Source organism: Ictidomys tridecemlineatus, chromosome 12 (genome assembly GCF_052094955.1).
Source record: "Ictidomys tridecemlineatus isolate mIctTri1 chromosome 12, mIctTri1.hap1, whole genome shotgun sequence".
NCBI classification, from domain to species: Eukaryota; Metazoa; Chordata; class Mammalia; order Rodentia; family Sciuridae; genus Ictidomys; species Ictidomys tridecemlineatus.
Window position 1 is genome coordinate 76044507 of NC_135488.1, and position 15333 is coordinate 76059839.

The 15333-nt window shown below is 36.3% G+C and overlaps 1 protein-coding gene across 7 annotated transcripts in view; it reads right to left on the reverse strand.

The window, feature by feature from the left end:
* Positions 1-15333, reverse strand: part of Ccdc85a (coiled-coil domain containing 85A) — a 176301-nt gene that overhangs the window by 34125 nt on the left and 126843 nt on the right. For 6 of the 7 annotated variants that reach the window (XM_021724280.3, XM_021724282.3, XM_021724281.3 and 3 more), the window contains exon 3: positions 1936-2012. The exons of the other annotated variant lie outside the window; for it this stretch is intronic. In XM_021724280.3, coding sequence (XP_021579955.1) covers positions 1936-2012 — 77 coding nt within the window. The remainder of the gene's footprint in view (positions 1-1935; positions 2013-15333) is intronic. 7 annotated transcript variants of the gene reach the window in all.

Genomic DNA, 15333 nt, shown 5'->3' on the forward strand with positions numbered 1-15333 from the left:
AGTTTCTACCTATAGAAGTAGTCGAACCCGTGGTTCTCTCATATCTTAGGCGTAGATGAAAACAACAATCTCCAATACAAAAAATTTTTTTGAACTGAGAGATTCTTTGTTATTTGCACATGTCCAATAACATACCATTTCAAACAATGGATTTTCTTTGCATTGAAGTACTTTGACAGGTAGCCATTAAAAAATCTGAAACATTGTTTTCTCATTGTTAACATCTCTGAAAACAGCAAGAATCTGACATGGTTTAATGAATATCTTTTTCTTTTTGTAATAATGCATAATAATGGTGTATCCCACATCAACAAAATTTCAGATTCAATAAAACAACCTTTCCTAGCCATTTCTCAGAGGGAGGAAAAACAAACCTAAAAGTAACCTTCCTTAATAGCAAAATGCACGAAAAAGCGCATAATTGAAAACTACCCTGAGAAGTTAATCTCTCCTAGTCTTAACTATGCAAGTACTATATATTTAAATACATACACACTATAAGAGCTGAGGACTCTTCCAATTTTCCTTCAAGAATTCTAATACTTGCTTTTATGGTTTGTTTTTTTTTTAAATAAATCTTCTAATATTTTTTACATTTGTTGTGCTTGTTTGTTTTAATAAGATGGCTTTCAGGCTACCACTTCAGTGTTATGTGATACTCAATTCCCACTCAAAGAGAAATATTACCTGTCTTTTTTTCTACTCTCGTCTTTTACATTCTCCGTTGTCTAAGAGATGGTGTGACCATTTATTAAAAAAAATTAAATATTAAATATTTTCAGTCAAGGGTCCTAGTAAAACCACACTCTTAGCCCAATATAAAAGACAAAGAAAAAAATGAAAAAAGGAAAGGAGAAAAGAAAAACCTCTACCAGTAATATTATATGATACAAATAATCCCTCTGTCATCACACATTCTGTGTCCACATGTAGTGAGAAGGGGGAGAAGTAGGTTCATTAATCTCATGATTTCTAGGCAGTTAGTTGGTCAGTGGAATAGAGGGAAAGGCATTCTTCCATTCGGTACATGATAGCCCAAGTCACCATTAATGAGTAATCTTATAAACAGATTAAAAACTCCTAAAATGTCTTTCCAAAGAATCTTTGCATTAATATTTAAATCCCTTTTGGGATACGATCTTTGACTTCATATTTAAACTATTACTTATGTTTTAGGTATCATTTTCCATTCATCACTTATAAAATAACCACCAAAATGCAGAAAGAATGCTAATGACTAATTGCTTAGAGAAAATCCATTTCATATAATATTAGAATACAATTCTATCTTCATATCTGTCATGGAAATTAACCTAACATCAGTAGATGAGTTCAGCTCAACAAAATATTTTCTGACAGCACACAGAAACAATGTTGTAAGTGAAATATATGACAAGACATTAAAGATCCCAGAAAAAGTTCCACTTTACATTCACCAGGAAGAAAATGAAGTTCCAAAGTAAAAACTGTCAATTACTGTCATTGCTTTGTTGCACTAAAAAAGATCACTTAAAGCACAAAGAATCTTAGAAAGTATTAATTTGATTAAAATTAAAACTACCTGCAGGTTTATCCCACTCATAAACTAGCAATTTTTATAACTTAAATGAGTCCTTGTCCTATATTCACTGAGTACATGCATATGCATAAGAGTAATACAAACAAAGGGACTTTATTTTCTATTCCTCTATTTTCTCTTCCTTTTAAAATTATTTCACCTTATTTTCAAACATCCATATCCTTGATATACCACTTACAAATGTGGATAACACGATGGCCCTCATGGAACATAGTCACACTCCACATGATGAATGGCTATTTACAAAATGACTTCTGTCATTTAAAGGAGAACATGTAATTGAGACTTTACAGTTTAAATAAAAAAGCTACAACTCCAAAGACACTGACTAGCTATGAGCTCTGGAAGTCACCCACCTGGGGCAGCATGCGATTTTCTTCCTCCAGCTGTCTTACTCTTGCCTCCAGCTGCCTAACATAGGACAAGGTTGATTCTAAAATTAAAAAGAAAGAACTCAGATTATCCACACAGGTCTTGTTCAGTGCACTGTCAGGATATTTCTGGTTTGATTTATTTAAATCAGACTAAGTGACTACTTAGTCTATTATTTAAGAAATATATTCCCCAGGAAAAATACAACAGAAGCCATGGAAACTATAAACAGTTTTGAACAATTGTGTAGTGATAAGAAGTATGAGAAGTTTCTAGGTGGTGAGACTGCCGGATTTGCACACCAACCAGCCCTTAGAACATTAAGCATCTTTAAGAAAGTTACTCCATCGTTCTATGCATTTTGCATATTTCTGTAAAATGTGATCTGTAACCAAAACAAGGTCATAATAAAAATGCCAGATACTCAGTTCCCTTCATTTTCCCAGTAAATAATTTAAGACCAACATTTGTTCTTCTCAAAAATCTATAGATATTGAAAACAGACATAACAGGACTAAATATTTTAATTTAGGCTAAATTTTAACTTTTATATTGGCCACATGTGGAATAAACCCAAATTTTCAGGTACAATCTGGGCAACTGAACTAAAATTGATAGTCTTCAATTCTTCACAATCTCAGATGGATGCTGAAAGTTCAGAATCAGCATCATACTCATTTTCTGTGCCATATTACAACCCCAAAGTTTATGGCTTCTTCTAAAAAAAAAAAAAAAAAAAAAAAAAAAAAAGGATAACAGATGGAAGAAAGTAGAGCTTCAGTTTTAGGAAGAATATTAACAGTAACTTTTTATAAAATGAAAATATTCAAGCATGTCATATAATAACATAGTTGCAAGTAATTCATTACCCAAGAACAAACCTTTTAGGTATAGAGTAAAGTATACCATCGCAAAAATCCCTGGAAAGCATGCTTCCATAGTTAATACTGAAGTAGCAGAACCTTCTCAGTGATCATGTTCTTTGATCTCTGAATCACAAAAGGGGGGGTGGTAGTGCATTTAAGAGGCAAGTGTTTGGAGCCTGGAGCACCTGATAATCTGAAGTTAGGCTAAATATTCCTGTATTTACGCCATGCTCTTAAATTTATCATGGAAACCCCATTTTTATTTTTTGATATGGGAATTGCTTGGATGAATTCAATTCCGTGTGTGTTTTCAAAGCAATAAGCTAACATTTTATTTTACATAGTAAGTGCCAGCCTTTTATTCACAAATATCACCATTAAGCTCATCTCTGCTGTAGACACAGCATGCCTGTTTCACAATGATTTGCAGAAAGCCCCCATCATTAACATTAATATAAGGACACACTGACCTCACAGGGATAGAGAAGATTTGCCTTGAGTATTCTTTATGTAAGAAATGGAAGGTAAGGGAAACTGAAGACATTTGCTAGAGAAGTTTTTTTTTTTAAGCTTAATGAAATGTTAAAACTCTGCTTTATGGACTTTCCAAAGGCAAAAAACAAGTATACAGCATAAATGAATAGCAAAATTATTGATTTCATGAGTCTGCTTTACTCTAGCAAATGAATAAGTGATTTGCAGATCATCAAGATGTGAATGTAGATTGCCTGATTTACACAGTTTTGCAAGCCCAGCTCTCTCCTCTAAAAAAAAACAACTACTTGCTAAGGACCATCCAAATGAAAAATTGATCAGCAATATTCTATGTAAACCATGAAAAAAAAATAAAATTATTTTCTCCTTTGTTCACAATTTATAGCTTATCTTAGTGCCCCTGTACTTCACTATCTCAAAATCTGTGACATTTAAAAGACTCTACGTACCATGATTTGAATAATATTTTTAAAATGCCACTAAATCGAATTTGTTTTAATTCTGTGACTAACTTCAGTCACTTTAATACATTTCTCGTTCAAATCTTTACACATTTGATGACCTCTCTACTTAAATAGTAGTATTCTGCCCATAAAATAAATAAATGAAGCCAGAGGGCAAAGGCAAATTCTAGAGTTTGGAAAACATTCTCTAATTTCCATTTTTAAAGTTGAATTACAAAAGATCAATTCCAAATCTTTGTTCCAAAGCATTCACCGAAAATATGGGCTAAGGCAGGAATAGATGGGAAATAGTTTATACCCATAAAATAATGGAAAAAATACTAGAACTGAAGGCAAAGGCAAAGAAAGTTTTGAGTTCATCCCCTTAAAACATTACTCTAGGCGCTGTTCTAGAGTTGGAAGAGAATATCAGTTATTGCAAGTCTTGTTTCCAGAATACCAGTTCTCTTTTAGGATTACAAGCCGTGTGCTAGGTTCCAGAAGATACTGTTAATTAATCCAGGCTCCTAGCCTCTTTTGCAATTATTAGTTAACTAAAGAATATTCCAAATGAAAACACTGTCCTGGAAGGAAAAAAAATACCTCATCTGCATGCACAAATCAGAGTACTCATGCTGTTTGTTGCTTCATTCAATAAAAGAGCTGATTATATAATCTTTTAATGAGAGTAGACTAGGCAAACACTTTTCTGAAATATAATGCCTAAGTCCCTAATCCCCCAACTGGAATGGAAGAGAGAAATAAGTTAATTTTGTTAATTTATGGAAATTTCAAGGATTATTTGTACTGCACCATAAATCAGCTGATATAACCTTATAACCAGTAATATGATAGGAAATGCATAAACTACTTTTTAAAATAAAATGGTATAGGATAAAGAAACTCCACACATCACAATTCCTGTCCTTGTACTAGTTGAATGTCAGGAGAAAAAAAAGTGACAGAATCTTCTTGTGGGATAAAAAAGAAAGGGAGTCCCCTGAGCATCAGATCATATTTGACCATATCGGCTACAACCTTTTCTTTCTCCACGATGACAACCATAGAATAAGCTGGTGTCTCACTATATACAACAAACATGAAAGACAGTAGTACATTGACTGAAGTACCTGACAAAAACTGGCAATCTTTTTAATCATAAAGTGATAAACAGAAAACTTCGTTATGATGTATTATAATTTGAATTGATTATATTTTATACCAGGGACTGATAGTCTCATAAACTGATGTTTCAAAATGCCACTTGAACTTTCAGAATTCTGAGGCTGATGATCCAAAAGAGCATAAAAATAGACAAATATTCTGCTATAATCTACATAGATGTAAAATGTGTTAAAGAAGGACCCTTTCTTCCAGAAACTATAACCACTTGGGAGAAGTAACAGGGGGAAAATAAAACCAACAAGGTAATATCAAATTGAGTGCTAAATCACATAGAACAAGAATAAAGATCAACAGGGGCTACATTTCTTACAAAGGCGAAGCCTGAACTTCAATGGATCAATGGAATTATGAAAAGTTGGAGATGCGTAAGGGGAGTCACAGGGTAGACAAAGGCCAGAAGCTAAGAGTAATCCTACTGCATACAGAGAAGGAAAGTAATCATATGACAGAAGAGTAAGGGACTATTAGGGAGGGAGAACAAGGATGGGCCAGGTTATGTCCTGTGTCAGGGATCTGGAAAAGCCAACATAAAAGCAGATTGACACTTGGATTACTGTAATTTTAAGTTCTCCAAAAAGTTATTTCTCTTTCCATCCTGGGAACCTTTAGACAACTAGACATTGGAAAAGCAAAGAACAAATCATAGCAACATGAAAATTCAGTGACATGCTAAAGATGTTCTTTGGGTAAGTCTCAAACTTTCTAAGCAGAAGCCATTTTTTCTCCATGCATCTCACTTTTCTTTGAGCCTATGTGTACAATGTTCACAGCAGCTCTTGCAACAAGTGTCAGAAATCAGCCGAAGAATTCCACTAGCTTCTCTATCTTCTAAATTATTCCAATTTTAGAGGTGGACTGTATCCTAGCCTTTCTATTCCATATTAACCCCCAGTCCCCAGGCTACTTTTGCAGATGAGAGAACTATAGCCCAGAGAGTAGTGAACTTGGATCTTAACCCTGAGGATTTGTCAAATATATTCAAAATATTCCATTCCATTTGCTAGGGCACCACAATGATTCCCGTCTTAGATCTTCTAATAATGAAGTGACGTCAAGCTTCTTACCCCGATAGTTGAACACTAAATTCTCTTTTTAGATATTCTTAATGGATTTATCTTTATAATCACCTGATATTTTCCTCAAATGATATCTAATTTCATTTCATTTTACCTGAAATGTATTCAGTTGTATAAAGGAGCTCTATTTTTTCCCCTCCACTATTGATCAAAATATTAAACACTCTTTTCTTCCCTTTGGTTTCTAAAGCATCCTTTCTCCTACTATGGAAACATCCACCTTTGCAATCTCTCATCAATGACCCTGATTACTATATATAAAGGGTTTACCATTGGTAGTTAAAACTGTCTAAGGTTTGTCAAACTTCCAAGTGGTTTTAATCTGCTTGGATAAGAGAACTCTCACGTTTCCATTTTAGAGCAAAAAATAAATCTGACGATGGTCCATTCTAACACAGATACCAACCACAGTGATTTTATGGTGTAGAAAGGGGAAAAATCATTCCAAAGACTATAATAGCCTTATAGTTGTACAAGTTTCTGTGGCTAAGAGCTAAGATTTGAATGTCCCTTTCAAGACTCTTGTTAAAATTTAATTATAATGAGAGGGGACCTTAAAGAGGTGATTAGGCCATGAGGTCTCCCCGACTTATGAGTGAGATTGGTGCCTGACCCTCTCTTGCCCTTGAGCCATGGAATGATATAGCAGAATGTTCTTGCTAGATGCCTGCCACTCAACCCTAGCCTCTAGAACTATGAGCCAGTAAATTTATGTTCACCATAAATTCCCCAGCCTTTGATATTCTGCTCTAAGAGCACAAAATGGACCAAGTCTCTCTCAACAAGGATCCAACAGCCACAGGATTTTCATTTCATAGGCAATCTTTTCAATGAACCCCAAGCTCAATAGACGTGGTTTGAACTAGTTCCAGATTAATCCCACCAGTCAAAGGCTTTAACACATTCCTGAGGAAATTATTTCAGAACAGTACATTTTAAAAATCATTACTGTTCTGACAAAAGTGTTTCTCTTTCTTCCTCAGGCAAGCTAAGGTCAGCTTCCTACTTACAATTCATATTAGCTCTGAAAGTATAAGATTACATGTCTCACTATAATTTGATGCTTTTCTTATTTAAAAACTTCTTGGAATCAGCATTTTCAGATTTGTCTGGATATATAATTCAGACTGCTTTATTGGAACAGTTAGGATTTTTTTAAAATGGAACTTTAATTACCCTACAGAATTAAAAATTGGTACCAAGCCTACCTCTACTATTGATTAATTCCACTCCTCTCAGTTCCTTCTCTCTATGCTAACCTGAAGGAGAAATGAAAGTTATTTCCTATCCCTCTTTCCCCATATTGAAATCTGTTCAGTTTCTCACTGGCCTAGAGTTCTCTTAGCTCTGCTTCTTCCCATAGCCTGCCCTGACCATGTATACCCTCCTCGTGCCACTCTGCCTGGTCAAACTCTCCTTATTCTTCTATTTACAGAATTAAACATTTTATCAATAGGGCTGTGAAAAATGGGAAAATACTGCCTTGTGTAATGATGTGTCTCACATAGTTTAGATGTGTTCTGAGAAAGCTTGATGAGATGGTGCAAAGATTTTTTAACCTGTGTACACACTGTTCGGTTGGTCCCTTTAACTCTGAAGGGAAATGATTCTAAAATGTTAAATTCCACCCACTCTATATGTTCTCAGCTTTCTCCTTGTCAACAGATCACATATTGAGTGCCTTGTGAGTTCCCTACTTTCTTATAGTGTTGTTTCTTTTCAGCATTTGCCCAAGTAAGCTAAATGAAAATACTACAACCCCCACATACTGACTGGTAGTGTTTCCTGAAGTGGTTAATGAATACTTGATTCTTCAATATTAAAAGAGGTCTCCAGCCAATAGTTTTTAATCTGCTGTATGCCCGACCAGTCCTGGAGACACAGTAGCAAGCAAGAGTGGTAAGATCTGGGTATTCATGGAACTCGCATTTCAGTAGGGAAGACAGAAAATAAAAGGCAGACAAAGAAGATATCTTATGAAGGCAAAAGATACAATAAAGGCAACTAAACAGTACTAGGATAGAGCAATTTCAGAAGAGAATTACTATAGGGTGGAAGGCCCAGGAGGAGCCCCATTAGGACTGTGACTAGCAAATAAACCCACCATACAAAGATATTGGAGAAATGAGTTGTAGACAGAAGGAAGCAAAGCAGTGCTAAGACTCTGGCTGAGAAGATCCACATTCTAGAACCCAGTCAGAAAGGGGGCAGTGACAGCAGCTTGAAACAGAGCTCTGTCTTGTCACCTTCCTCCACTGCTTATGGTTTTAAAACCTTGTGCTTTTCTTTGGATATTCCTAGTTAGACCTAGTTGTAGACTGTTTGATTATTGAGCATTCATTTTAACAAAAACTTTATTATGCATGATTCCTTTCTCTCGCACTCTATTTCCCATCCATTAGAAAATGTGTTGTCTATCTCCAATATTCTGAAAATCCTACCGCATAAGAGTCTAACAGGTGTCCCTGCTTGCATTCTTGCCTCCTCTTCCCCAAGATTTAAAATCATTCACAATTTGTTTCAAACACGAGGTATCCGGGGTTTTTTCTTTCTAAGTCAGATCTTTGCAAGCCCTGCAATAGCTCTCGGCAGCAGCATCCTTCCTGATCTGACCACCTGAAAACCTCTCTGACTTCAGGTCATTACTTGCTCTTCTCCAATCACAGGACTTCCTTTGTGTTCTCGAAACACTGCAGGCATGCTTCTGCCCCAGCAACCCTGCTTCATTCATTCCCTCTTCTTGACATGCTCTTCCCCAAGTCAGCTGTTTGACCCCTTTCTCTTCCCTGAAACCTCAACTGATCTCAGGGAGACACAGCCAATCCTCTGCATTTAAATATTCACCCAACTGCCACCACTTGCACCTCATCTCCCTGACCCTGTTGTACTTTTTTTTTTTTTTGGGAAAAATATTTTATCAACTCCTATCATGCAAACTAGTTTGTTCTTATTTTTATTGTATAAGGTCTGTCTCTACAAAGAATATAAACTCTGCAAGGTAAGGACCTTTTACTACTCTGTTGCATGACATAGTCCCAGTGCCTGGAATAGTGTCTGGCCCAATAAAATGTTACAAAATGAACAAATCAAGCAGTTACATACACAGTGCCCCCCAAAGCAGGTGACTTCATAGTACAAGTCTATACCTTTTGATCAGTTCAGGAAAGAAAGTTTGTAATTACATGAAGCCTAACACCAATTTCATTGTATTATGTGAAAATCATTCTGTGGCACATTAAATGTTGAATGGAAACTTTGGGGAGGATCTCAACTGATGTCAGATTCAACTCTTTTAAGTAATTTCAATAAGAGAATCTGAGGTGTGTTCTCATCAGCCCTCAGAGTTAAAATGTTACAATGTAAATATCTGTGTCCCTACCAAAATTCATATATTAAAACCTCAACCCCCACAGTGATATTAAGAGATGGGGCCTGTGGGAGGTGATTAGGTCATGAGGAAATCAGATTAGGGCCCTTACAAAAGGGGCTTGAGGGAGACCTTTTGCTGTTTTCCCAAGTGAGGACACATACTAGGTGCCGTCTATAAGGCATGAGACCTTAAACTCCAAGTCTGCTGGTGCCTATATCTTAGTCTTCCCAGCCTGCAGAACTATATGGGTAATTAATAACAGAAATTTTTCAGTCTGTTATTTTGTTACAGTATCTTAAAAGCACTAAGAGTAGGGGAAGTTTGGAGACATGGACAGAGAATCAGTAGTAGAAAGATTGCAAAATGTAGACCATGTCTACCACGAAAGTCTTGGAACACAATATGAGTGCCCTAATCTGCTTCAGGCAAATGAAGTTCCTTTTGGTTATAAATAGCCACTGGAAGAAATTTAAACTTCACCTGGAAATTTTCTCCCTAGTCTCTTCCTGAGAAGGTCTATTGAGGGAGCAGGAGCGAGTACAACTGTGGGACACTGTGCCAGGCAGGTGTCAATTGAGCACTGAGTGAGGGAATCTGAGCTGTCAGAACAGTCTGAGGACGGCTGTGGGCAGTGGTCCACATCAAAACAGGGTGCGTTTCATCATGAAAAGAAAAAAATCTGTCACTTCAAGGCAAGGAAAAAAAAAATCCTGTCTTGTTTATTTTAATTAGAATGAAGTCTGGAAAGACTGAGCCATTTTACCAAGAATAGTTTGACAGAAAAATCATGAGTGCTCTTTGCTCTGCTTCAATGCCTTGCAAGTATTATATTTCCTGAAACAGTATTGATTTTCTCTATTTTCTATGAAAGAGTAAATGGACATTTAAAACTGACAATCTACATAGAAATCAATTTGAAAATCAGGAAAAAAAATGTCAGAGTCTATGCCCCAACTTTTATAAACAAACACTATAAATTTGTTCAAGATTCTCTTGTCCTAAATGAGTTTTTTTTTTTAATGGCATTTTATTGGGTATTTGCTACCACCCACCTGTTGACCTGATCCTTGGTGCTGTGGATTCAGCACATCCCCTGAACTGTCGTGTGTCAGAAACTTAACCCTCAAAGTCACACGTTAATGGAGTTTGAGAGGTGATTGGGTAGAACACTAATAAATGGATCACTCATTTATTAGTGGAATGTCAAGGGAGTGGCTTTAATGTAAAAGAGCTCCCTCTGGCATGATTACACTATCTCACTATGTGGTCTACCAGGTTTCAATGCAGCAAGAAGGCCCTCACCAGAAACTGAGCAGATGCCAGGACCATGTTCTTTGACTATCCAGCCCCCAGAACTATAAGAAATGCATGTGCTATCTTTATAAGTTGCCCAGTCTCAGGTATTCTGTTACAGCAACAGAAAATGGTCTGGGACACTGAGCATTGACACCTGTCTGTCACAGCTTTGATTCCCTTCTAAGCTGGAGACCCTATCTGATAAGGCCTTGCCTTATATTTTTTTTCCCCAAGTTTCCCCTATGACCACCACAGTGCTATATGCTAGATGATGTTCCATAACATTGTTGAATGAATGAATGCCCTCCTTATTCTGTTCCCAACTACCCTGGGAGTTACTGCAAGTTTTGTGTTCTCAGGATAGTTTGAAACAGTTAACTCAAAATGTGGGTCAGAGTTCCATCTATAAAACACAATAGCAAGCAATCTCACTGAAGGGTGTTGTACAGGAATTTTTTTTTTTTATGCTCTAAAATTGTGTTCACTTTTACTCTTTTTCTCAGAAAGTGTCAATCCCACATAGGAGGTAGCAGGTAAGTAGCAATAAATTGGGCTAAAGAACTAGTGACTACGTGGAAAATATTTCAAACTCTAAAGAGCTATTTAGTATGAGTACCATTTTAACAGCTTTTCAGGGATAAAATGTATCTTACTTTCCACTGTTACGTTGCTTGTGTTATTGTTGTCATTTCCCAGAGAAAATAACTGCCTTTTCCTAATGCCAGAGGATAAAAACGAGTGTCATTTTAACAAGTGTTACAATTTTCTTTAATGTACGTAGCTCCCTTGTAAGTGCATCCTGTTTGGTATTGTCAATGAATGCATAAGGAAGGAAATATGCAAAAAAACAGAATTTCAAAAGACAGTAAACCTATAAAAATGTCATTTTTCTCTTAGCATAATTAGTATGCTTTTTATGTATATTTAGCTGTTTTAAAAGCTTATATCTACCAACTTCTCTATTGCCATTTTACTTTTCAGAAAAATAAAAATAAATTTTATCAAACGGCACAAACATCAATAATTTGAACTCCATCAGCTGGGAATTCATAAAAGTTTTTTGGATTTAGCCTATGTATACACTCTGCACTGGCTAGGAAACAATAGTTGGCAAAACAAACTCAGTGCAATAATGTAGCAATCAGCAATCGTTATATTTGGAGAGGAAATTTTTGCAAAATTTTAAGCACTATTTGTACATTGAATGGTTATTTAAAATGAATATGTTAGTTTAGTTAAACAATTGGAAATATTACACATTTTGGCATATATTTTGTAAGTTAGCTGTTGGGGTGTGTTTATAATTGCTGTGCTTTGTAATCTTTGAGTTAATACATTGAGCGCTTACTATGATCTAGGCACTCTTTCACGTGCTAGATACAACTCATGAAAACAAATACGGCTCCTCCTCCTTGAGAAATATTGTACTTGGGAAGGCAGGTAGACAGGCATGTGGGCACGCGCAGACACACACACAGCTGTTCTAAACATGCCACTCTGCTTCAGCTTACACCTAGATCAGCAGAGACTAGGGCATCTAAGTCCAAATGTGAAGGTAAATAAACTGGTAATGAACTTTCCAAGCAGCAAGAACATAACTTGTAATGAGTCCAAAGTGAGAATGAACCAGAGGCATTCAAAGAACAGAAAGAAGGCTGGAGGGTTTGAAGTTAGTTTCAGGAAGTGAGGGGACAGGAGAAAAAAAACAGGGAAGATGGATTTGTTTCCTGGGCGAGGCAATTTAAAGAACTTGGATTTTTCCCTGTTTGCAGTAGGGAGCCCTTGGGGAAGGGAAGATGTGATACAAGTAGCAACATCTCACCTTACTTATACTTTTAAAATAGGCATCCTATTTTCTCTGAAGATGACAGAGGAACAAGAATGGAGGTAGGATATCACTGAGGGAACCTCTGCAGGAGATGAGCGGAGCCAGATTCAACAAGTCTCCAGCAGGTAGGGCCAACTAAGCATGTGGATAGACAAGATGTGAGGTGTTAAGAAAAAAGTAATAATCAATGGTAACTGCCATTTGGGGCATGAACAGTTGGGGATAGTGGTAAACACATGATATCTTAGAAATATTAAACCTAGTATGAACAAACATCTAGGGCAACTGCGAGAACGCAATGGAATAGATGAATCTAGAGCTCAGAAAAGTGATCTACAGTTTTGATTTAAATGTGGAAGACAACAGCAAAGAGCAATTGTTGAAAAGAAGGATTAGGATATGGAAGGGGCAGAGCCACATGGTAACATTCTTCAATCCCCTTCTCCCAGACCTGAGCCAGTATCCAGCCTTCCTTGTAGACACAAGCACAATTACTATGTATCCTCTCCTCGATACTGCTATAGTCAACTTTCCATCATTATAATAAAATAGTTGAAGCACTTAATTATTGTAGTTGATGACTGAAAAGTTTTATTTTGGCTCATAGTTCTAAAGGTTCCTATCCAAGATCAGGTGACCCAATTGTTGTGGGTCTCCAAAAGCACTGGGTCTTAATTGTCAAATAGGAACACTAAAGTTGATGACCTTTCAGACTCTAACACCCATAATTTCTGGTTTGCAGTTGTGCATTTTAGAATTATCCTAACTAATGTCAGAACTGTGAAAGGGGGCTAAGATAGGATTTCTAAAGGTATAAGCATATTATTTGGCTACTCTTTTATTTATTCATTAAGCAGTTATGGAATACCTACCAATAAAGAAGCAGAAAACATGTAAGACTACATTGTAGTGTTTTGAGAAAGGGAATAAGGCACACCTATGTGACAGATGCACAACTGTTTGTAGCCAAAAAACATGCTCATCTGAAGCAGGTTTATATTTAGAAGTACTATTCTTTAAGAATCTCCTTACCTCCTTAGAGTCTTTCCCAAACAAACATTGAATCCTTAAAAACATCCTTCCCTGAAGAAAATGACCAGATTAAGGAAAAACAGTTCTCCAATTTTAATTCTATATAATGAAATATTATTTGTTGTCATTCTTATGATCCTATTACTGAACACTGGCAAAAAAAAAAAAGAATCAAGAATTATTGAAGAACTACCATGTTGAAGCATCTATGGTATGCTAATTGAACTCGAAATATCAGGCTATTGTTTTCTACAGGCATTAATAAAATTGAAATGACATAAGTCTTAAAAGTCTGGTTCAATTGAGACCACACAAGTTAACCTGAATGTGTTCAGTGTGTTCTTCCTGTTCTTTGATTTGAGAGACTCTTTAAAATAGTGTGGTTAAGAGAGAAAGTTCTAGCCAGGAAAATTTCAGCTGACCTTGAAGTTCATTTGGGCTCTGCTAGCCTCACAAGGATTCCATCATTTCATCTTTGCTAAACAGTTACTAGGCAACAGCAGAGTAGTCAATTTGGTCAAGCAGGCAAATCAGACGACACAAATAATGGCTAATAACTTTAATTTATTGTGTATCAAGCACTCTGCTAAAAAGGCGCATGCATTTTTCACATGCATTAACGTATTTGATCTTCACTGCAAAACTAAGTGGTAGACATTATTATCTTCATCTTATAGAAGAAAGATTGAAGGTTTAGAAATATAATGTAACTCAAAGCCACAAAGCTAGTAGGTTGCAATTCTGGAACTCAACCCCAGGTCTGCCGCAGCAAAAACCACCACAGCAGCATTATAAATATTCCTTATTGCATAGACAAAAATGAAGACCAGATTAAGCTGTTGTTATCAGCAATTTGATCAACATCCATCATCTACTTGACTTACTTTCTAAAATACATTTGTTTGTTTATTTATTTAGGTGGTGCTAAGGATTGAACCCACTGCCTCACACATGCTAGGGAAGCACTCTACAACTGAATTACAACCCCAGCCCCAATCTACTTGATTTGAACCTTCTTATCATTTTGCCTGAACAGTATCCCATCACTCAGTTTTGTTCCTTCAAGAAATGTTATCAACTATTTTTCCTAAGTGCATAAACTTCAAACTGCACTTGATGGTACCCTCAGGTGAACAAATCAGCCAAAGTGAGGAGGACAAGTTTCACAGTCAACAACCACCAAGCCACCCCAAGCCATGTGCCTGGATCTATAGGTCATTAGTGGGCTTAATAAGTACAGTGCAACCTGTGGAAATTTTCACAAACATCTTACAACCCACGTCTCAGAAAAGTCCACAGGCTTCGAAGACATGGACACAGGCAAGTGGTAGTTTCTCCTGGCTTGTTAATGTCTAATTTTAGTTTTTCAAAGGAGCTATTTTCTAGAATTTCTCCAGGATTCCCTTCTGGATAATTGGGAAGCCAGTGAAATATTCATGGCATTTAAAGTTATAGCTATTCATGCAGTTGACATTATTCTTGGGTCATAACAGAGAACTTGATGTATATTACCTAATAGAAGTAATTACAGGCATTTGGACAAAAGTTGGTCCCCTCACCTAAATCAAATGTCCAATGCACTATGTTTAAAGTGGTCATCCCTGCCTCCCATGAACTCTCAAAGTACATATCAGTTCATGATACCTCAGAAACCAAAGTAAATATAATAAATTTCTGTACCTAAAATAACTAATTTTTATGTAATGGTTTCTTAAGCGACATACAACTGTGTATAGCCTATAATTATACAATCAAACCAAAAGCATATTTTAAATCCATCTTGGCCAAACA